This window comes from Columba livia, chromosome 11 (assembly GCF_036013475.1).
Source record: "Columba livia isolate bColLiv1 breed racing homer chromosome 11, bColLiv1.pat.W.v2, whole genome shotgun sequence".
NCBI lineage: Eukaryota > Metazoa > Chordata > Aves > Columbiformes > Columbidae > Columba > Columba livia.
In genome coordinates this window covers 4,500,525-4,522,628 of record NC_088612.1, presented here as the reverse complement: position 1 = coordinate 4,522,628, position 22,104 = coordinate 4,500,525, and the positions used below count along the sequence as shown (strand labels likewise).

Sequence of the window (22,104 nt, the reverse complement as noted above, 5' to 3'; positions counted from 1 at the left end):
CAGGAGAAGCTAAGGCAAATACTATTATCAAAGGCACAGAGCTGTTCAGTGAATCAGCCAGACTGCTTTGCGCTATCAGCACATCTAAAGATAAGAATTAAATCTCCTCAAAACACATATCTGAAGTATAGTGTAATAAGTTATGCTGTTGAAGCAGCCTGAAAAGCAGTGGCAATTAGATTAAACATTCCTTGTTTTTAATGAGCACAAGCAAATATCTCTATACTTGGTCTGTTAAGGCTCAGAGGGAAGGGTTTTCCCTTATTAAGGCTCTCTGCTCTGGTTTGACCGAATTCAGAGAAATGTGAGCAGCTAACTGGATAAAGAGGGTATTTTTTTGTAGGTAGATTGCCACAGTTCTGCAAGCAGGGGCTTTCCCTCATACTGCATGTCTCCCAACAGATGCTGGCTCCAAGGACAGTGCAGGAACCTTCCCTGGGCTCTCTCCATCAGCATCCCTCTTAGCTTCCCCTGGAGAGGTGCAGTGAGGCTCATAACAACAATGTTCTTCGGTGCCTTTTTGCAGGAGTTGGATCTTTATGAGAGCCTTAAAAAAACCCATAAAATTGGTGGAGGAATGCCAAATTTCTTGTCAGCAGCGAGCAAAAGGGCAGATGTCCATGTGTGTGCTTGGGCACGTGTCCAGCCTTTCCCCTGCTGCCGTGTTTGCGCAGGGATGGGCACAGGTGCACAGCTCAACTCCTCTATTTGCTAGGCTGGAGTTCTGCGCTAGTGCTTGTTATCATATTCACCAGTGAATAATGTAAATTATCTGAAAATTCAAGAGCCTGGAATGAGTTTGTGTTTAAATCCTTCATTAAAAGTAGTGGAGCCTTTGGACGCTGGGTGATATGAAGCCTCAAGGATGCTGCAGCTCATCCAAAGGTGGAGATTTCAGTGCAGGCAAACTTCTGCAGCCCATGTCTGCACTGAGACTCTGGGGGACTCGTTATATTTGCATTTGTCAGGGTTGTGTAGGTAGGTGTTTTTCCTACAGCTTCTTAATCAATGCCAGAATGATTCATACTTTCAGCTACTTGTCATTTTTGTGATTAAATTCCTTAGCAGTGATAAGGTCTAGAGGGAAACAAAGATAATGAGACAAGGCTAGAATGTGCTTGTTGCAGACTTGCCCAGTTTATGGATATTTCCTAAACTGTTTCTTTTTCAGATTAGTTCTAAATGAGCTTTTCCTCCTGCTTTCCAGATTGATAAATGCACAGGAAGGCAAAATGAGTATTTCAAAGCAGAGCTAACAGTTTAAGGCTGTGACTGCTTGCTTGTAACTTGTACGTACATGAGTTCTGACCTCAATCTGCCCAGATCTGGATGTAATACAAGTAACACCAACTCTATTTCCAATAATAATAAGTAAAGTGCTACTTGGGTTTCATAGCCTGCCCCTCTTGATAACATCTGTAATTCAGAGTTAATCATCTGCACAACACAGAAGTCAGCAGATATATTTGAATTCCCTTCTGTCTATTTAAATCCCTTAAATTACTCACAGGTCAGCCCGTGGATGAAAGCCACAAGATTATTTTTTTTTTTAATTGGAAAGAAGCTAAAGCATTTGCCAGAACACCAGGTTGCAGATTGTGCTGTTTTAGTACAGCTGGGCCAAAGCTGGTGCTGACATGGCCAAGTCTGAGTGATCCTAAAGCCCTGTCTTTGCCTCCCCACCTGCAGTCCTTGCTGCAGGTTATTAGGCAGATGGTTTAGTGCCAGTCTTAGGTTAATGGTTGGACTCGATGATCTTGAGGGTCTCTTCCAACCACAATGATTCTGTGATTCTCCCAGCCCATGGAGTGGGGTTTGTGGCTCCTCAGGACCACCAGTCTCTTCTGAACTGATGTATCCAAGACACAGCAGCAGGAAAAAACAAAATACACGATACTTAGCACTAGAGTACCTGGGAATGGATTAAAAAAAAAAAAGTACAAATTGAATTGGGATGTGATTCCTTCATGAAAACATGTAGGGTGGGAAAAAAGACAGTAAGATGATGTACTGTATTTAAACGCAGGAAGTTCTTATATTTGCTTGAATGCGATTGTCTGTGAGCCAAATGCTGGCTGAGTCAAACCCTGGTTTCATGAGTATCAGCAGAAGTGTACCTCAGGGCAGGATCCCGTTCATAATTTGTTGAGCTTCACAAAAGCAAAAATCATTCTTTTTGCCTAAGGAGGCACATGGGTAAAACAAAAAATTTTAATTTACATTAAGAGATGGCCAATGCTTTTGAATTTTTAATGGAATTTCCTAAATGGCAACATTTAGGAAAGACATTTAAATCCCAATACACACAACTCTAGTTAACTAAACACATACCGAAGCTGTTACTATCCCTGCAGCAAGTGGTCTTCCAGAAGAGTCTATCCTTAATAACAAGGTCCTGAAAAAGAATTGCTGGATGTTTGCCCAGTAGCCATGTGCGTCATTGCGGGGGGTTTGCATGAGTTTAATGGACTTGAGTTGAAGGCAGAAAATTAAAAAGAAATCTAGAAAAAGGGAAGGAGTGACAGCTGCAGGGAGCCAGTGGGAAATGTGGGTTTGAGGAAAAGAGCTTGAACTGGGAAAATGTGGTAAGGATGTAGCCAGGTTCCTCTCAACCCTTTCTCCACTCTTCTTGGCATCTGTGAGATGTGTGGGTATTTCTCACGTCATTTTCCCCACCAGTGGTGTTGGTTGGAGAGGAGGTGTCTTGTCCTGAAAACAGGTTTTGTGCCAGAGGAGATTCAGTCGTTGCTGGGCAGGTTGTTGTCAGGTTGGGAAACATATTTTGGAGATAAAAACCAGCTGTATCTTGACTGAGAGTGAGGGACATTGACCTCCTGTGATTTGTTTGTGGGACGATTTGGAGGCTGAATGGTGACTTTGCTTTTTTTGTCTTTTAAAGTTCAAAATTCAGACTGTGAGGGACTAACTTACTGAAGCAGTACGTGGGGATTTCTGCTTGGTTCCCATATTATGAACAGCAAAGTTCCTGTTCCTTGCTTCTAAAATGGACTGAACTTTATCACTAGAAAAGGCTGTGAACACAGTTACTTAAATAGCTCAGGTTAGTTTCCTACACATGCTAATATGACTTTAACTTAGCTGACAGCTAATTCTAAAGTCCGACTTTCCACCTGAGAATATTTTTATTTCTCTTGCAAGAAACTCCTAAGAATGAAAGCTTAAAGAATTAAAAGAAAAGTCCTGTATGTTGCTGTATTGACTACATTGGACAGCATTTTGTTTATCAATAGTCTGACTTTCATCCCTTGTGTTTTAAGTTGTTTTTTTCCATTTGTTTGTGCTGGTTTTAAGCATAAGAGCATCTAAAACTACAGAGTTTCCCACAGCATTCAGGCAGGGGTCTGAAATTACTCTGAATTTGGGATCTACTATTAATTCAGTGTTTTCTCTTCTTGCTAGTGCTGTGTGTGTCCCCAAGCCTCAGGGCATCCGCAGACATCCCAGCTGATGTGCTGGTACTGAGAGCAGCAGAATGAGGGCTTATTTTTCTTATTCTGTCTGCAAATATTCAACCCAGAGTAGCAGCTGGTAAATAAGACAGAATGGAGAGGTTTTAAGCAGAGATATTATGTAGGACATCAGTTCATTGCCCACCCTGAAGAAGATGAAGGCTTCCCGCACTTGAGACCCAGCCAGGAGGTCCTTGGTGGCCGGTGTGGTGGCTGAGGAAGGCACAGGCACGTCTATTTTACTTTGAAAGCAACGTCCAAGACGTCCCATGCCTGATTACAGCATGTTGCCTGATTTTGCATTTCTCCCTCGGTTTGGCAATGACTGGAGAGGAGGCATCTGACCCACGTCCGCTACAAGGCAGAGGCCTGAGGACCATCCCACAGTAGCTCAGTTTCTTGCTTTGCTTTTCCTGGAGATGGTGGAGCCCCATTCAGCCACACAGGCAGGTATTTGGGAGGGTTTACAGTGGGTTTTGTAGAAGCTGAAGAAACAGAACTGAAGTAAAGAACTAAATAGGAAGCTGTTAAAATACCACTCGATTAAGGAGAAAATAACCACCTTATTCTTTTCTATATTTACATGAAGGATAACTTCTAATACCTTCTCTTCTCACATCTCCTCCCAAGCTCTTTGTTGTGGGAATGTACTTATTTCCATCTCTTCCTCTCCAAGCTTCAAGGGAGGTGCTTTTCATTTGATTTCTTTCTATCTTGATGTAATTTATTTCAATGTTTTACCCAGCCTGCTCGCATGCACACTAGGCACTCATATTCCCAAATCCACTTGTGATCCAAGACAGTTACAGCTGTGGATTTTTTCACACTTTCTTTTCCTTTCACCCTCCAATTTCCTCTTCTAGTGCCTTTGTCATTAAGTGGGGAAGTGACAGTCAATGTAGTGCAGCACCAAAGCTACTTCCCAGCATCTGAGGGAGCTGATGAGCCCTTTTTGTGATGGTGTCTTTAGGGGACGAAATGTGCTAACACAATGCAAATCACCCTTATGGAACAGTCAGAATGTCTTGGGACTGTGTCCTAAAAATATTCCACAAACATGGCTCTGGTACATTTCTTTCATTTCCTCTAGTTGGAGGCCAAATAATCTGAAAATATATCTGTTTTCTAGCTGTCCTGTGTTATGACACAGCTGGAGTTGGTTAAAATCTAGAGGGCAGTGTCTGGCTTAAGCTGATGTGTCTTTGTGCAGCTTTGATTTATTATTCTAGAACAGCCTGTCCCTTCTTCCATCCTATAGGTTGTTTTGTTTTAATGAGAAAACCAGAGAAAGGCTGAAATAGCTTTGGTTTTGTGCTCTCCATGTATAACACAAAGTAGAGATCTAGGCAGGCAGATTCCCAGATTTCTCTGAATAGAAGCGGTTTCATCCCATTGATCGCTCTGTAGGCAGTGATGGGTGGGGGTCATTTCAGGGGAGCCTTTGGAGAAAGTTTGTCTTCCTGAGCTTCGTAGGACCCAGAAAGACAGCTGATGAAGGTGGTATTTGTCTTTCTTTGAGCCAAATTTATATTCCCGCATTTAACCAGGAAGCCAGGTAATTAAAATAATAAATTTAAAGCCTGGATGGTTTTGGTATTATAAAGAAAGCTAACCACAGTACTGGTTCAGGCTAATTATCTTGGTATTCAGCTTTTCTTTTCAAGTGTAAACTTCTTGTGGCTTTCTGCTTTGTACAGCACAAGAGCATCCCACAGACAGGAAAGGGTGTTGGGTTTTGTGGAAGATCCTTCCTGTCTGCATCCAAATTGCACCATAACTGCATCTTTTGGCTGAGTTGTGTAACAAAGGTGTCTAGTTTGGAGCCAGTTTTTCTCACCATGAGAATGGTGATGCAAATCACAGGATAATTGAGAGTTACGGGGGAAATTTTTGTAAATGTGCATGCTGAAATTGTGATACACAAGAGTTAAAAGATGATTTAACTTTACCCTTAGTTATTCTAAACTGATGTTGAAGAAAGAGAAGGGGAGAGGGGGATTTTAATGGAAACCATAATAATAAACTTTGCTGTAAAGGGAAGGAAGCAGGTCTCTTTAGACCATGGCTCTGGTTCAAGTCAGAGATTACTTTCTAATTCCTGAATCTGTGCCCCTGGTGAAACGTCTGCTGGATGCTGGTTCCCTCTCCTGCTGCAGCTCCAGATGAACTAAAACAAGCCCCGGCTGCCTTGGGAGATGTGAGAGTGTATGTGACCGGTTGTACCTCAGCCTTACAGGGCAAGGAAGAGAAAAATTTCTGGGTTTAAGCCACCCTGGCACCTGACTCAAAGTCCTCCAAGGTCAGCCGGGGTCCCTGGATCAGACCTTTGTAATAAGCAGCCATTGTCTCCAGACAAAGCAAAAAAATAAAGTGATTTTCTTTGGCTTTGAGGATTTGCTGTGTTTTTCTAAAGGAGGAATAGAACCTCGAAGGACATTCTTCTGTTTTCCCCTGAAGACTGTACTCTTGGCTGGAGACCATCTCCTCTGTACTCAGGCTCTTAAGTGCGTTTTCTCTCTTTCCCTTGCCTCTCCTTTTTGCTGACAGAGGAGACTGGCTGCACGTTGCCCTCTGCTATCCCCGGGACACCGTGTTCCAGGTGGTGGCAGATGTATACCAGCGGGGGACAGGCATGGTGCACAGCGTAAGACACTACCTCGCTGCTCCTTCCCGGGCCAGCGTTCTCAACGGGACCGGCCAGCGGCTCTTCTACTTCGACAGAGCATCAGGGTGAGCCCTGTGTTACCCCTGAGGGTACCTCAAAGAAAACCCTTGGGGTCTTTCTCTTACCAGCCTCAGCGTCTCCTTTGCCTTTCTCAAAGTTAAAAATTGAGGCTCACCTATCTTGTATGGCCTTTTAACTTATTTCAGGTCAAAATCCTTTATAGGCTGGAGTATCTGGAGTAGGTCTATTTCTTTATCACCAAGCAGTGATTTGCAATCCTGTTATGAAAATTGCTGACTTCTTGCCTGGATTTAGCTCCCTTGAGGCATCGCTGCTGCTCAGATCACTGCAGGTGTGGGTGCAACATAAATATTTGTTTAAATCCATTGCACCCAAAGGGCTGTGAAAAGGAGTCCTCTCGTGACTGTGGCAACTTCAACACTGAGATAGTTTGGGAAGTTTCAACTTCTTCATATTCCCATGATGAGAGATTTCTAAAACCATCACATTCTAAAAGTTAAATTTCATGAAAAAAACGGGAGAGCACCATAGTACATCTCTTATTTTGAGGGCATGAAGAGAATCCTGGATATCTTGCACTACCTTTGTAAGATTCTAGGACACCTTTGGTTAAAAAAAAACATTGCAAAACTTTGTTTCTCAGTCAGCTAAAATAGTTAGGGAGGAAAAAAGCGTTTTGTGGTCTAACCATGGGTCCCATGATGCTTCACCTGACTAAGTAGCTACTTCAGGAATCAATCCACAAATGTCAGATTTGAAAATAAGACGGGATATATTTATTCATTCAACCATAACACATGAGCAATCGAATCCCGGAATGCCTGCCCCGCTAACCAGGCTCCTCGATGGCCAGGTCTCTCTCATCACAGGAATTGTGAAATAACAATTTGCTAATCCTCCATTTCTTTTTTCTTTTTTTTTTTTTTTTTCTTTTTAAAGCCCGAATTCTGTAAACAGGTTGTTTACTACTGAATAGTGGGGAAAATGGTTACACATGTGGGTCTCTGGAGGAAGAGCCATAGGTTGCCAGCAGCCATCTGGACCCAGTAGATGCAGATTGATGGGTCTAACCTAACTTAATTCTGGCAGTGTCAGCCTTTTGGTTTTCTGTTTAATTCAGCAGTGATTTTTTTAGCCTTTCAGAGTACAGAAGCAAGGGGATTGGCTTTTTTATTTTCCTGTTGTTGCTTTTTAGACTTTATTTCATAATGAGTGGGATATTTCTCCTTCTTTTTTTAACCCCACATGCTGGATCCTTGGACAAGAACCAAGCTTACTCATTCTTTCTTCCAGACAAATAGAAACAAATATTTAGCTTCAAAAGAAAGAGAAAGAAAAATCCCTTTAAAGCTCAAGTATCTTTTTGATCCTGGAGCTGAAGTGAGCTGTTTATATAATTTCCTCAGCCTGAACTGCAGAACGGACACAATTGAAAACATACTTAGAACAGGCAGCAAAAAATATGAACTCCAAAGGCCAGAAGACCTGGCTGCCTTGGAGTTGTTGTCACGTGTGCCTCGGGCTAAGCTCTGCCTACCGGCCAGGACCGAGCGATGCAGTGAGCCCAAGGGGGGATGCTGATATTTCCAGGCAAACCTGTCCCCTTCTGCATGACGGCCCGAGCGCTGCTGTTGCTCTTTATCTGGCGGGATGCCACCATGCCTGGGGACAGCACGGGGTGCCTGGGGCTGGGGGCTGTCTGCCCCACACAGTGCTTGCCTGGGGAAGGCAGATGGCTGGGGTGTATGGGCTAAAAGTTCTGCCTTGTCATGGCAGGATGAGAGGGGAGCTCGACCTACATCCTTGCAGGACCCATTTTACCATGGCTGTGCTGCATTACGCTGGTCTAAGACAGGGTTGGTTTGTGTTGGTGGGAAATGGCAGGGATAATGCAATTTAGCAAGTGCAGACCCTGCTTCTACTCAGCTTTTTCCTCTAAACCACGTGGTGGTTCTGATCCCTCTGTTCGCTCTCATTTGTAGGTACCTGTTTGTTCACCTGCAAGCCCATGAAGCTCGGAAAGGACACAGTTACTGCTCTCAGCAAGGCTGTGAACGTATTAAAATCATGGCACATATGTACCCAGGGGACTCCTGGAGCTGTGATCCAAACCCTTTCCCGCAGAGGCCAGTGGCTGCCCAGCGCCCCGTGTCCCAGCGCCCGGCTGGACCATGCCGGGTGTGCGGGGCTCCGCAGGTACCTGCTGCCCGAAACAGCATCTGAGGTGATGCCGTGAATGTGCATCCACGTGAGGTCAAAAAAGCCACAGGGAATTCCCACCTGCGAATGTGCACAGCACCACATAACCTGTGTAGAGGGAAGGGTTTTGCTCTGAATTTCTGCAGCTTTTTGTACTATGCTTCAAAGATAGCCTGAAAAAAAATACCCAAATGGAAGCAGGTGAATGCACATTCACGGCATCTTTTTTCTCCATTTCTTTCTTTTAAACAAGAAAAAAAAAAGGACTCTTAAGAGGGCTCAGATGGGATTAGCTTTGAATTCCAAAGTATGACATTGCTTCTGAATTTCAAACTGGGAAGTAATTCTGGTTAATAGGAATAACTGGAAAATTAGAGCCAAGTTCTCTTCTCATTTACTGTAAATTCACCCCACTCTAAATCCTGTAGAATTGTTTCAGGCTCATCTAAATCTGCACTTGAGTTTGTAGCCAGACAAAATATATGAAATTCATATTCAACTTTTAAACTTACTTAGTGGCAGAGTGACCATCAGAGGTCCCTTCCAACCAGCGTTGCCACAATCCTTTGATAAATGGTGTCTTAGTAATAAGCACTTACTTGTGAACCAGGATCACAGTTTGAAAAAAAGAATTTATAAGCTTTTGAGATCATATATACGAACATTGGTACCTGGTGTCATTTTGTTGATGGAAACCACTTAGCAAGGCATTTTGTAAGTTTCTGTCTCTGGTGTAACTGCAGGTTGCTATCACTAGCACACCCTCATTTGAGTATATAAGAATCCAGATCCAGTCTCTCAGCAGGGTGGACATACAAAACCACTTGACATCTGCATTCATTAAGGTATGTTGTGTTTTACTGCATTTGAAATGGGGATTTGAAACAGGGGAAACTTTATCTCTAAGGATAGTTACTGCAAAATCTTGCTGAGCCTTGGCAAAAGGAAATGGGAAGTTCCCCTGGAAGAGGCGAGTGTATTGTTCTCCCTTACAATTAACTCCATTAATGTCACTGGGAGTTCGTATTCTATTCAGATGAGGATTTGAGCCCTTAGGAAGAAGAATTAACACCACCACTCTAAAGTAGACTAAGGCAAGCACACCAGAACTCATTGTTTATAAAGGATGTGGGGACAAAAACAAGTTTGTTTCTCCAATTTTCTCTGCTGGCATTGCATTAGAAGATAAAAATAACTATATTTCACTGCTGATGGCATTTAGAGCTGTCAGGTTGCCCCTGCGTGTGCCTTATATGTCTGTCTAGAGGGTGAAGGTGACTGTAATCACGCTTGCAAGGGTACTGTCCAGCCTTACATGCCTGTATGCTACTGAGTTATAATTAATGCTAACAAATGCCAAGCAAAGCTGCCACAGCATCCTTAAGGAGCCAGAGCAGCCAAGATTTCTTGCTACGTGCACCGGCTGCATCATGAAAAATTTATTCAAACCCATTAGCAAGCAGGTGTTAGTGGAGGCAGCATCCTCACCCGCGGTGAAGTGGAGGTTGTGTCTGTCTCCCGGGATGCTGGGGAGATGCGCCAGTGCCAGGCACCTCAGAGAACCATTGTCTTCCTAAAAGCGAATATCATGACACGTCCTGAGAGGTGTAGCCTGGGGAAGAAGCCCTTGCTGTAGGAAAGGGAGTAGGAGCCACTTGTGCTACAACTCCTTTGAAACACTGGGGCAGCCTTACTAAGAAGGAATATTTTGGTTTTGATATTTACATTTCCAGGGAAAACAAAAAAAGTCCATATGTCGCTTCTATTCCCCCATCTGCTGTCTCAGCACCTCTCCCTTGTTCTGTGGTCAAATCTGCTTCGCCAAGTGACAGTAATTTCCCCTACATGGAAAGCAACTGTTTTAAGACTGAACTAAGCATTTTATTCCCAAGATTCTTGGCTTCCCAAATGTATCTCCGTAATATACAAAAGATGCTGATGACCTCATTCTCATGGTTTTGTACCCCACTGGGTTTATCAGTGCCATTGGGAACTAAGGGTTTTGCTTCCTCCTGCCACTGACCATCTATAAATTATGTCACTTCATCTGCACTTATTATACATTTTAAATTATAGGGCTTAAAAGCTTGGTATTTTCCTCGCTTGTCACTCTCTTCTTATGGAAAAGCAGGATCAGAGTCTGAAGTCCTGCAGCCTGCCTCCATAAAACCTCCCTGGTTTTTGTTGCAGATAAATGACACAGTTTTCCTGTTCAATAGCCGTGGGATATTCTTCGTGGTGCTGGATGTGTGTTCAGGAGCAGTTGTGAGCAGGCGGCACTTTGCCACGGTTACTGGTGAAAACGCTGCCAATGCAATAACCGATTATGTTCAAACATTTATAAAAGAGAGGTAAGCAAACTGCTTCATGTAGCAACCTGTGGCTGATAGAAAAAGAAAGGGAAATGACCTACTTTCATAACCCAACCTGTGCTCTGAAGAAATCTGGCACAGATTAAATATGTGTAAATCCCAGATATCACGCAGATAATAAGAGAAGCAGTGTCTCTCTCCCAGGATTGCACAGATTAGAGCAGACAGAGACAGCTTCTCTGGAAAACTGGCAATTCCTTCTAAATTAACCATTCATTTTCCAGCATGGAGTAGATAAGGTCCTTGCAATGACATTTGCAACACTGTGTACCTACCCTGGTGTCCAGCAATTTCCTGGCAGCCGATGATTCAGTTTTCCATTTCTGAAATGAGCTGGTTTCTGTTTACTCTTACTGATTGTTTTTGCCTCTTGTGACAGATGAAAATCATAGGTGTGCCAGATTTTCCAACAGGACTTTTCTGGGGTGAACCAACGAATAGACCTGCCTGCCTGCGGGCTCTGTTACCTTGCATGTGTCCTGGCAATGGTCTGGATCATCTCTGTTTGTGTCTGTCTCACATTCCTTGTGGTTTTATGTGTCGCCACATAAACACGGAACAACAGAGATTTATAGATAAATTCTTGGCTGCTGGCAGAAGCAGGTCAAATAACCAGAAAACAGACTTCCAGTCCAAGACATTTCCAAGCAGTTCATGACCAAAGATTTGAAGGCTCCTGAGTTATTACATCTGTATTTATGCACATGAATATGTACACATACAAAACGTGCATGAAGTGACATATATCCATGCGATGCCTGTACATTCAGTCTGATTTTCTACTAAGATGTATATTTTGCAAGTCGAGGCATTCAGCTAAATGCAACCAGTTGTGCAACCTGCAATTAATTGCAGGTTCAATTCACTGGGGACTAAAAGCACATCTGTGAGGGCCAAAGCCAGACTGAGGCTTGACTGAAAATCAAACCCAGCAGATAGATGGTCTCAGAGTCTCAGGACTGTACAGCAACTCAATTTCTTCTGCATCCGAATGTCACGATCCCATGAGAGATGCGCTTGAAAACAGGCATTTGTGCTTGTTTTGCTTCCATGTGAAGCACAGGTTTAATTTAGGAAAATTTAAACAGAGGCTTAAACTTAGTAAAGCTTATGTGTGATTGAAATCAAGGTGAGTTAAGTGTGTTCTTAAGGTTAAACAAGCTCTTAAGTACTTTTCTGAATTAGATGCTTAAATATCTCGCAGAGTCTGGATGAAAGTAATATTTTGCAGTCATGCAGTAATCACTGTCCTTCTTTTCAGATCACTTGTTCTTGTGTGCTCTAGAGATATTGCAGAGGAGGTGGGGAGCTCTGAAATGTCTGTTTTTACCAGGTTAGGTTCAGCAAAGCCTATTGTTTTCCACAAGGAAGGTAAATATTTATTTTACCATGTTTCTTTTGCTTAAGAATTACTGGTGTGTTTCCCTACCAAAAATGTACACATACTGATATAGCATTTATTAATATATTTCCCACCACAATATTACGCTATAACCTGGTTGAAACCCCTTGGCTCAAGGATGGTGAGAAGTACAAGGGATATTTTGGGGTTTTGACCCTACTTTGCCAGTGAGAAGCTGCATGCTGCAAATTTTTACCCTAAAGGGAACTTGAATTTCTAACCAAAAAGGCCAACCAAACAAAAAAAATCATTTGATACAGATTACATTTCTAAAATGCAACTTATTTGCAAGGAAAAAAAGTCATAAACTGAAAGGTTGATCAAAAAGAAAATAGCCTGAAGTGAAATAGGTGCTATTTGCTTTTTTGAGGGAAGGAAGGTGAAATCACCAGTTTTTGAAAGTTCTTATTACAGTTTTACCTTGGATTGCTGCAAGAAATCCATTGGTATCATTGCTGCAGGTAATCCATGCTTGAGTCCAGCTTTGAATGAATAATTGGAGTGATAAGGAAATCAGGAAAACAACCAGCTTGATTCAGGTTTCATTTGCAACCTCTCAAGCAGAGATCAGCTGCAGAACTGGCTGTATGTGCAGCCTCTTTTTTTCCTTGGGAGTTTGGGGATTTTTTTCCCTACTGCTATATTGAAATTTATATTGATTTCTAGTTCAAGTTTCAAAACTCATTGCTATGACCCCTCCAGGGAAGGACAGCATAGTCTTTACAGCAGAGAGAATGATTTCACTTCGGTTCCTGTTTGATTCCAGAGAAGCTGTTTTTTCTTTCATCCTTTTAAAAGCAAAAATTTGAGAGTTTCTTTTTTGTTTTTCATCCCGAAACTTCATTGCTTCATTCTTTCATCAAAGCCCTGAATACTTTTGAAAGGAATTTTTTGATTAAAAAGCAATCTTTTTTGTTTGTTTTGTCCAACTTTGTTCCCTGAACCACCTGTGCTGCTCGCTTGGGCGCAGCATTTCCAGCTCATTTTGTGAGCTCAGTTCAACCTTCAGCTCCGGCTGCTCCTGGGGCACAAAAAGCAGCAACCAGGGCCACCGCTGTCCTGGGGACACACTGGTTGATGGTCATCTCCTTCCCCTGCCATTTCAGTGGGATGCTGGTGTCTGGTCATGGGATTGAGCAGCTTCTTGCCCATCACTTGCCACCCCCGTTTTGCTTTTCCTAAGGGCAAGATTTTTCATCACCGTGTCTGCCCTGATTTCCAGTCTGGGTAATTATGTTCTGCTTCATGAGCTTTCTCCCGCTGATTCAGGTATGCGCACTATGCGACTTCACAGCTCCAAAAGTGATCGCACACAGAACTGGTCCACACTGGGAGGCTGTGTTTCAGGGCAGGCTGGAGCATTTCTCCTGAGTACATGTTGTTTTTGCCAGGGACAATGCAAAAAAAACCCCCATCCCCTTAACCCCAGTGGGATCAGGATTTAGAGTCTTGTTGCCTGGTTTTTGCAAAATCTTATTTAAATTAGAAGTGTTTACAGGAATAGTCTCGATCCAACCAGCTGCAAATAGCCTTGGGAGTCTTTGCAATGAAAAGCATAATATAAACACAAGACATTATTATTAAAATGGAAGAATACATAATGCCTTTGTACTTTGTGACAGCAGAGGACCAGAGCAGAGACGGCATGGGGAATAACAGTTCAGGCATAACAGGAAGAAAGTGATGTAAACTAATAAAAGAAGGATTCGAAGTATCTAACCATTTTCATGTAGTCAAATATGAAAACGTACCAATGTTTAAAGATAAAGAGTAAACCAATAGTCCAGCTAACTGACATCTGGGAACTTGTCTTAGCTTATTGAAATACCTGCAGATCTGGGATGCAGTGAGGTTACGGCTTCAGCAAGGCTCGTTCCCTCTTCCATCGCCCTTTTACTCTCTTAAATGTCCTGTTATTTTAATCCAAGGAAAAAAAAAAAGAAGGGCTAAGAAGTTTCCATGATATGTGGAGGGAGTTGGTGCTGTGCTGCTAGTAAGTGAACTGACCCATCCAGAGGGTCACTCTCTTTGTGTCTGTTTTTCAGGGAGTTTCGCCATGCTTGGCTATAAAGGACAAGCCAGACCCTCCTGGATTAAAGTCCTTAATCATGCTGGTTATCAGAAAGCTGCTTCTCTACAGCATTATGTTCCCTTGAAGCTGAAAGCATATCAATGTCCCGCGAATGCTCATGAATCGGTAAAATTCTCTTCTTCTCAGAAGCCCTGGGAGCACAAGTCTGCAGAGGCTGGGGCACCCCGGGATTAGCATCATGGGGGCTACTCCAGCCAGGCAAAGCCCACTGCTGCCACCAAAACCTCCTCTTGTTTTTACGGGATTGTACCAAACCGATGGTGTTCACTTGTATATTTTATAACTAATAAATATATTCTCATTTTACCCACTGTGGTGGAGCTTTATTTTTCACGCAGTGCTGTGCAGGGCAGGAAAAGCCTGTGGGCTGCCCTTTCCAAGGAGAAGTGTTTCAACGTATCTACGATTTGGTATCAAAAGGTAAGTTTTAAAGGAAAAAGCCTGCTCTCTGATATCACAAGGACTGGAAATAAATGAAATTCGGCGTGGAAACTTTAGCAACGCCAGGGAAAGAGATGAACTTCAGCAGAGGTAGGGAATTCTCCATTCAGTCCCGTTTCCCCTCCATTCATGTCTGCTTTTGAATATCTAAGTGTCCATCTGCTGTAGCATCTTAGGTGAACTCAGTAACATCTGTGTAATAAGCGTGCAGTGATCTTACAATAATATCTTCTAATCAGACCGAATATATAGAGTGCAACAGGGAATTATAAATGTGTTTCTGTCTCTAGCTAATGACTGGTGAAATTATGTTTGTCCAACTGACATGAACAATTAATTAAAGACCTACAGGAATAAAACTCAGGATAAAGTATGTGCTGTGTAAAGTCTTGCATTCCTTTCAGACAATGCTCATATTGATTTTCTGCTCCCATTGAGGACAGAAATACTGTCAGTATTAGTGGTTAATTCTCTTTGAATTTTTGTTTATGCTGCTGCTTTTTGAAGTAAAGACAAAAATGGAGCTTTGCATGCAAACCAAGAAACAACTGATGACCTCACTGGCTACAGGTTAAGTACAAAGTTACCCTAAAATGATGACAGACTCTTTTTGATGTGAACATGGTGTTACCTGGTGACAGCAGGGAGGGGACAGGTGATTTCAGACTATCCATGTCTTTGTCACACAGGTTGCGCAAACAGGTAGGTGAAGGCTTTGTTGCTTATGTCCCGTCTTTTCTTTGAAATTCTCAGAAATGGCCAAACAAGTTGCTACAGGGAAAGGTTAGTGTTTTGTTGGCCAGACTTTTGCTCCCTGGTGAGTTAGTCGCTCTGGCATCCGCACACCAGCCAGCTGATATTGTGCCTCTGGGCAGGGACTGAACTGGGCTGGGACCCTTGTCTCCATCAGACACGTACCACCTGGTGGTCCTTGGACCTGGGGTGAGAGGACACCTGAAAGGTCTACAGGCAGAGGAGGGGACTGTGGCTCCTTCCCCATACCAGGTAGGGGAGGTGGGAGTCAGTTTTGGCCAGGGGAGACATTCTGGCTTGCTAGAAAGTGTGAAGAAATCACTGATGCTGCTCAGTAACATAAGATAGAGTGGCGCACAGGACATCGTGGGCCTGGGCTGGCCCGTGTGGGGAGCGATGGAGACCGATGTTCTCGGTGGAGATGAGGAGCGGTGCAAGAGCCCAAGCGGCTGGGACTGACCCTCTGAGGAGCTCCCTGAAGTCCCTTTGAACTCCTGTTAGTACCTAGTTGTTTTGATTTCTGAGGCTGTGCAGGGGAAAAAAAGCAAGATGTTTTTGGCTTGGGAGTGTAAGTCTAACATTGGAACAGCTACTGACAGAGCCAGTTTTTAGCTTCTTGGAGATTTATTTGATAATCTGTGACAGGTCCAGACCCTGGATCCCAATAAAACTTTGTGGAGCTCTAACCCCAGGCTGAGACTAAACAATTGGCAAAAGAAGAGCCTGGTGAAGGAAGGAGAGGAATGTGCCTAAACCTCTGAAAAATCTCTATTCCTCCAGCCCCAGAAGGAGAGCAAATGGCAAATGTCCTAGAGAGGAAGGCGTGGAGCCGTGGCAAGCCAGATGCAAACAGTAAAGTACCACAAAAGCAAAAAGAAAAATATTTACATCCTGATGCAGTTATTTGGGTAGTTAAAAGCAGCAGTTTGAAGAGGATTCGGGATGCTGTGATCCTCTTCAGCCACTGCACACACTTTCCTTACCTTGGGAGGAAAAAAAAGGCTTCAAAAGCAGGGAAGCTCTGCAGAGGCTGCAGTTCCTCCACGGACCCTTGGGACATTCGAGATGATGTTTTCAGAGGCTGCTGCTCACCTGGCATGCACCAGAGGTCTGTGTGTGTGAAGCTGCGGGGGTAAGTGTCGTGTGGGCATTGCATCTGTGTAAAGTTGTCGTGTTCCTGACGGGGATTTCCTGAGCAGGAGGATCTCCAGCCATATGCTGGAGTCCGCATGGACCGTGTGTGTCCACGTGGACCTGTGGCTAACCCAGGCATGTTCAGCACTCCTAATGCATTCAGGACATACATCCCACCCTGCTTATCCTCAGAGCATTTCTGCAGTGGGAACACAGGAGCTCTGGCGCTCACTGACAGCATGAGTTTGGTTATACTCTGAGTTACTGTCAGCAGGCACAGCAAAGTCAGTGCACTCTGAACCTCCACAAACAGGGTTCGGTTTGCTCACTCCTTTGATGCTTTGAAAACTTAATGCAGCGGATGATGGTTTCATTCAGTGAAATGCTGAGCACTTCGAAAGCATGTGAAGCTGTGAGGCAGTCAGCCTGAGATGGGTGGGATGATATGAATTGCAAATGATTTTGTTTTAGCTGAGCCAAAATTGCTTCCTTCCCTTTTCAAGGTCTGTAAGCAGCTGCAAAGGAAAGTTACTACTGGAAAAAAAAAAAGGCAAAAAAAGTGCATGGCTTTAAACCAACTCTTTTTTCCACTTCTATTTCTGTCTCAAAATAGTTTTCCAATGTTACAACAAATTTGCAAACACCTTATTTTCCTTTAATTTATTCATTGTAAAAATTTCCTCTAACTTCTGTTTCTTGTTCAGAATCTGTTCTTATGAACACCAGGAATCAAGAAACTTGAAGTGATGTTTATATACAGAACACATGAGCAGAACCTTCTTTCTTCTAGGGAAACATATCAGATAAATTTATAGGAAACCGGGGTTCATTAAGAAAACAGTCAAAGTGCTGATTTTGACCTCAGTTTTGCTTTCATTGAGAAGTAAAGTCAATTCCTGAATGTAATCCTCTGCTCTTTGCCAGTAAAAAAGAGCAGCTAATGGCTGGGTGGCAAGCACAAGATCAAGATGAAGAGCAGAGGCAGCTATGCTGCTGTCATGTGCTGGAACTGGGAAAACATGTTCATTAGGGATCCCTAGAAATGTGTTTGTTTATTTGTTGAGCGGTCTGAAGGCTTTAGCTGTGCTCGTGGCTGGGTGTGCGAAGGCTTCCCCTGCACAGGAATGTCACTGTAGTAAGAGCTGGCATATCCTGCAGTCAGAAAGGTAGATGTGCTCCTCAAATCCAACTTCTCAGCTGGGGCAAAAATGCAAAATTCCCCAAGTGGGGTAAGAGAACAGCTACTGCTGTGCAATGAAAGCAAGAAGGTAACAAAGGTGCTAATTAAACAGCTCCTCCCTCTCTCAGGAATCAGCTTCCAAATTGCTGTTGGCTTGTTTGCATATGAATGATGAAAAATGCAGCAAGGCTTCAGACCTGCCCTCAAACCACTAAAGCCTCAGCATCAGCTGTGGCAGTGGGAGGGTCCAGGTTTGGGTACCTGGAATGTGAGGGGGGCCCAGGGTCTCCTGGAGCATCTCACCTTGCAGAGATGGTTCCTGGGGAACAAAGCTTTTACTCACAGGTCCTCTCAAGAACCTGTGCAATCTAACATCTGCTGACAGTTCACTCTTTGCCAGGCTAGAAGGCGCCTTTTCCATGTGAGCTTTTCCTGCTCTTCTCTGAAGATGGCTCCAAATCCCAGCTTTGCCCCCATGCAGATCTGTGGCCTCTCTTGCTGGGCAGCAGCAGCCATCAGGTTGTAGGCAGGTTCCTTGCTCCTGTTTGACATCTTTTTCAGGGAATATCAGGTAGCTGCTGCTTTTCTTCCACCCTTGTCATGTTTGTAACGGATGGTTAATGCAGCTGTTATGCCTCACTTGACATGCTAGCAAGGAGCCTCATCTTCAGCAGATACTGAAGGTACGTCCTCCGAAGTGTGTCAAGCCTGTCTTAAAAAGCATTTTACTCAATATTGGGAGTTACTTTTTAAATATTTTGGTGCCAGGCCTGAGTGGTTGGCTCAGAGTCACGCAAGGAGGCGAGTCGAGGTCGGAGCCTGGTGTGTGTTTCTGAATGACTGACTCTGCTGCTGTGGAGAGCTCTGCACCATTGCCCAGGATTTGGGGTGTCTGTGCGACCCCATCACAATGCCTGTGACAATCCAGCTTCCTCAGAGCATTTCTTTGCCATTTTGCACTTGGGATTGTTTCCTCTGTGTAACCCCCAACATTAAAACAGCACGGAGGGCAGTGGATCAGGATTCCTGCCTGTCCAGTGTGCTTTCTAGTACAGTACCACTGCTGACACCTGCGGTAGCAGCCAGCTGAGGACTAATGGTTTCCTGCGTCTACTTTTAGCATTGTCTGATGCTATTGTTCACTTTTTGGAAAGATACAGCAGCTGGGAATCATTTCAGAAAGTCTGCCTTTGACAGATCCAGGGATATGAGTCCCACTAGCCATTGCCAGGCAGCTTTTAATGGCTAGATGAAAAAGCTTTTCTCACCCAAGAGAGGAATCAGAGATGGTATTTGAGAAATGTTGGAGATGATAGACTTAGGAGGACACTTGTATGGGCTGTGTGCTCTCAGAGTGCCCGAATCTGCAGGGAGATTTGTTGACATAGCTGGTTACGTCAGAGCTGGACTCAGCCACGTGGCGCCGGTTCAAGCGCGATGTGTGTTGCTGCGTCCCCGGCGGCTCTGAGCGCAGAGCTGATGAACGGCCTGGCTGGCAGGAGATAACTGCTCCAAGTCCTCTCCAGCCAGAGACATTGATAAAAAGAGTCACTATCTCTTCCTCCTCTTATATTTAATAGTAAAACCAAGCATGCCACTGTTTATGTCTAATATTTGGGAAAGACGCTTGAGAACCTTTGAAGGAAAATTCCTGAGATTATCCTCCGAGCAGCGTTTTTCCGGCAGCGTGTTAGTCAGTGCTGAATCAGAGGAGTCGGATCCTCTTGGCCCTCGTGGCGCTCAGCATTTCCAACCTGAGTGCCAGTTAAAAGAACACTGCAATGAGCTTGGGCTTGCTGCAAGCCGAATCAAACACCCTACCTCAGTCACAAAATAAGCAGGATATTCTTTGGACTGTGGCAGATCAGACACTACAAAAACACTGGAGCCTGGCACACAGCTGATGCCTCCAAAAATGACATGGCTTTCCAGTGTCTGATTGCCTGTTTTGATCTCTGCTGATGAAGATGGATGCAATCAAGGAAGCAGTCCCCGGTGAGTAACCAGGGATATAATAGCAGAAGCCATTTTGCACAGCCCCATGGTAAGTACTGTGCAGTTCTTGGCTCCAAAGAAAGCAAAAACTGAAATTTCTTACACTGATTTCCTACCAGTTTGCTACAGGTTACTGTCAGAAATAAGATCATGAGCTGGATGGAGCAGAGATGCTCCTCTTGAGTTTCTAATGGGCCAGAACAAAGAAATATCTTTGCTACCTCCGAAACAACAGGAGAGCAAATGCATGGCATCACTGCCAAAAAAATCAGTCCCCTCATTTTATTTCTGTGAACTCATATAATCTGAATGTATTTTATGACCAATAGCTTACCACTTGGAATCTGGCTTTATGCAACACTAGAATACAGCTGTGTCCACACCATCAGAACCGCTGTTTATCTGTAATGACCATTCTGTGGTATTACCACTCGTTTAGTTTTTCCTCTGTCGTTAAAGCACAATCTAGTGATTGGGTTTGCAGATTAGGCTGTGTAATAATCGCTAATAAATCTTGACATTTTAATGGTGACTGCTGTACTTTGGGCGTACCTCTAATAACGTTATTTGAAAAGACCCCTGTCTTATCAAATGTTGATGGTTAATGTTGTTAAAATGTCAAACACGTGCAGTCTGATTCTGGTACAAATTCCATGGTGACATTATTGCTCTCTGATAGTGTATATCATTCGAAGTTCTAGCATTAGTAAGTGCATTCCTCTTTCCTGCTGTTCTGTAACAGCATTTCAGCACCTGATAGACTGTACCGAGCCCTGAGTCCATGCTGTTTCCAGAGCTCACGGCTGTCAAATACACCTTACCAAAACAAGGAAACATTTTCTTGCTGGAATACTTTCTGACAAATCTGGTTCTAATGCTATTTTTAATGCAATCATTGGATTACATGTGGTTCGAATGTACCATTGTACTTCAAGCTGTATCACCTTCATGAAAAGCAGACGTGTTTTGCATATATATCCTGTTAAATTTGCTCCAGATTAAATCCTGGCTTCTTGCTTATCTTTTTCTGATGTTTTTTGTTTGCTTTATATTAACAAGTGACATGACAAATAACATGTGGGTTTTGCCCTAAAGAAACTGGGGCACCGTGGAGGTTTTTTTTGATTGCTTTTTTTGGTGTCTAACTAAGCTGTGCGATGCATACATTTATCCTATTTCATCACTGCGATGTGACATGACAGCTACAAATAAATTTCTTCGATATTCCTCAGATACGGGCTTGCATAATAAAACCTAATAGCTCCAAGGACTGCATGTGAATTTTAAACAGCACCTTATGAATACAGAGCACTGACACTTACAGAAGTGGGTGCCCTTGCCTCGGTGTGAATACATATGTTAATAAATTGTCACGAGCACAGGGAAGAGCTGCAGAATCAATCACTGGTGACTGGAGAGGATCACATTAAGTCTAGCTTTGACTTTCATGACACTGCTTGTTTGTTTTTGCTGGGGTTGGCTGCTGAAGAAATGAAAACATTAGGTAGACTGGTTTCAAAAGCAGCTTTTGGTTTTGCAAGAAAATTCTCAGCTGAACATATTAAATAGACAATGTTTTCTTGGATCTGAAATATAAGAAACTGCATGCTTCAGACTGCAAGTGTGAATACAGTTTATCTTGTGAGTGCACAAAACACCATTACTAAAAATGTGGGAATAGTCTGGGGGGAGAGAGGTGCCATCGAAAAGTTGCTTCATGAAAATTTCTCACTCTGCAAACGCCTTCTCTGTCGTGTTTCATTACTTTTTGCACATGTGAATATTGAGTCTTGACACTGGGTATGTTTATACTGCATTCCTAAGGTGTTTTTGGCTACATCTGGTGGTTGCTTTCTGAGTGTCTATTTGGATTCCCAAGTGGGTTTATCCCAGACCAAACAAAGGGTGAGGAGCTGCCCTTGCTTTCTTGCTCTGTTCGGGCTGGTCCCGAAGCAGCACGAAGGTGTTCTCAGCCATAGAGCTGAATGGGAGTGACAGCGGGCTGGCATAAATTCACCTTTTTGTGCAGTGAATCATTTTTGCATGAGCTGGGGAGGGAAGAAAAAACCAAACAAACGTGACATTTGCTTTATATTCTTTCTTCACAGGTATCTACCCAGAGAATTAAAAATCCTGAAGAATGGCTCTACCTACGTCCAAGTATCTTGCCGAAATCTTCATTTTCCTTCTGTTTGTGATCTCTTCTGTAAGCAGAGGTAAGTTTTCCTGCCATGGGGAAAAAGGACATGGTTTTTAACATGTTTTTTACATAAAGACATCGCTGGTTTAGATTGAACAGGTTTTCACTCTTCTTTGTATAAGAAGAGTCAAGGACAAAATGAGAAATTTCAGGAGACAAGCAGATTTCCGATGTGCTAAT

General features: G+C 43.4%; 2 protein-coding genes across 5 annotated transcripts in view; both read left to right on the top strand.

Annotated features, from left to right (window-relative positions):
- The window catches only part of LOC102092464 (inactive cell surface hyaluronidase CEMIP2-like), a gene marked incomplete at its 5' end in the record, with an annotated part of 45,622 nt that extends 31,095 nt beyond the window's left edge, over positions 1 to 14,527 (top strand). The window contains 6 exons of the mRNA XM_065076349.1: positions 6,018 to 6,200; positions 8,139 to 8,352; positions 9,099 to 9,200; positions 10,546 to 10,706; positions 11,989 to 12,098; positions 14,175 to 14,527. Of these exons, the coding sequence (XP_064932421.1) occupies positions 6,018 to 6,200; positions 8,139 to 8,352; positions 9,099 to 9,200; positions 10,546 to 10,706; positions 11,989 to 12,098; positions 14,175 to 14,395 (991 nt within the window). The remainder of the gene's footprint in view (positions 1 to 6,017; positions 6,201 to 8,138; positions 8,353 to 9,098; positions 9,201 to 10,545; positions 10,707 to 11,988; positions 12,099 to 14,174) is intronic.
- The window catches only part of CEMIP (cell migration inducing hyaluronidase 1), a 107,182-nt gene that overhangs the window by 31,083 nt on the left and 53,995 nt on the right, over positions 1 to 22,104 (top strand). For 2 of the 4 annotated variants that reach the window (XM_065076514.1, XM_065076512.1), the window contains exons 1-2: positions 14,742 to 16,547; positions 21,833 to 21,940. In XM_065076514.1, coding sequence (XP_064932586.1) covers positions 21,865 to 21,940 — 76 coding nt within the window. In that variant the 5' untranslated portion in view covers positions 14,742 to 16,547; positions 21,833 to 21,864. Of the gene's footprint in view, positions 1 to 14,741; positions 16,548 to 21,832; positions 21,941 to 22,104 lie in introns of those variants that run through there. The other 2 variants (XM_065076513.1, XM_065076511.1) reach the window with 1 other exon arrangement.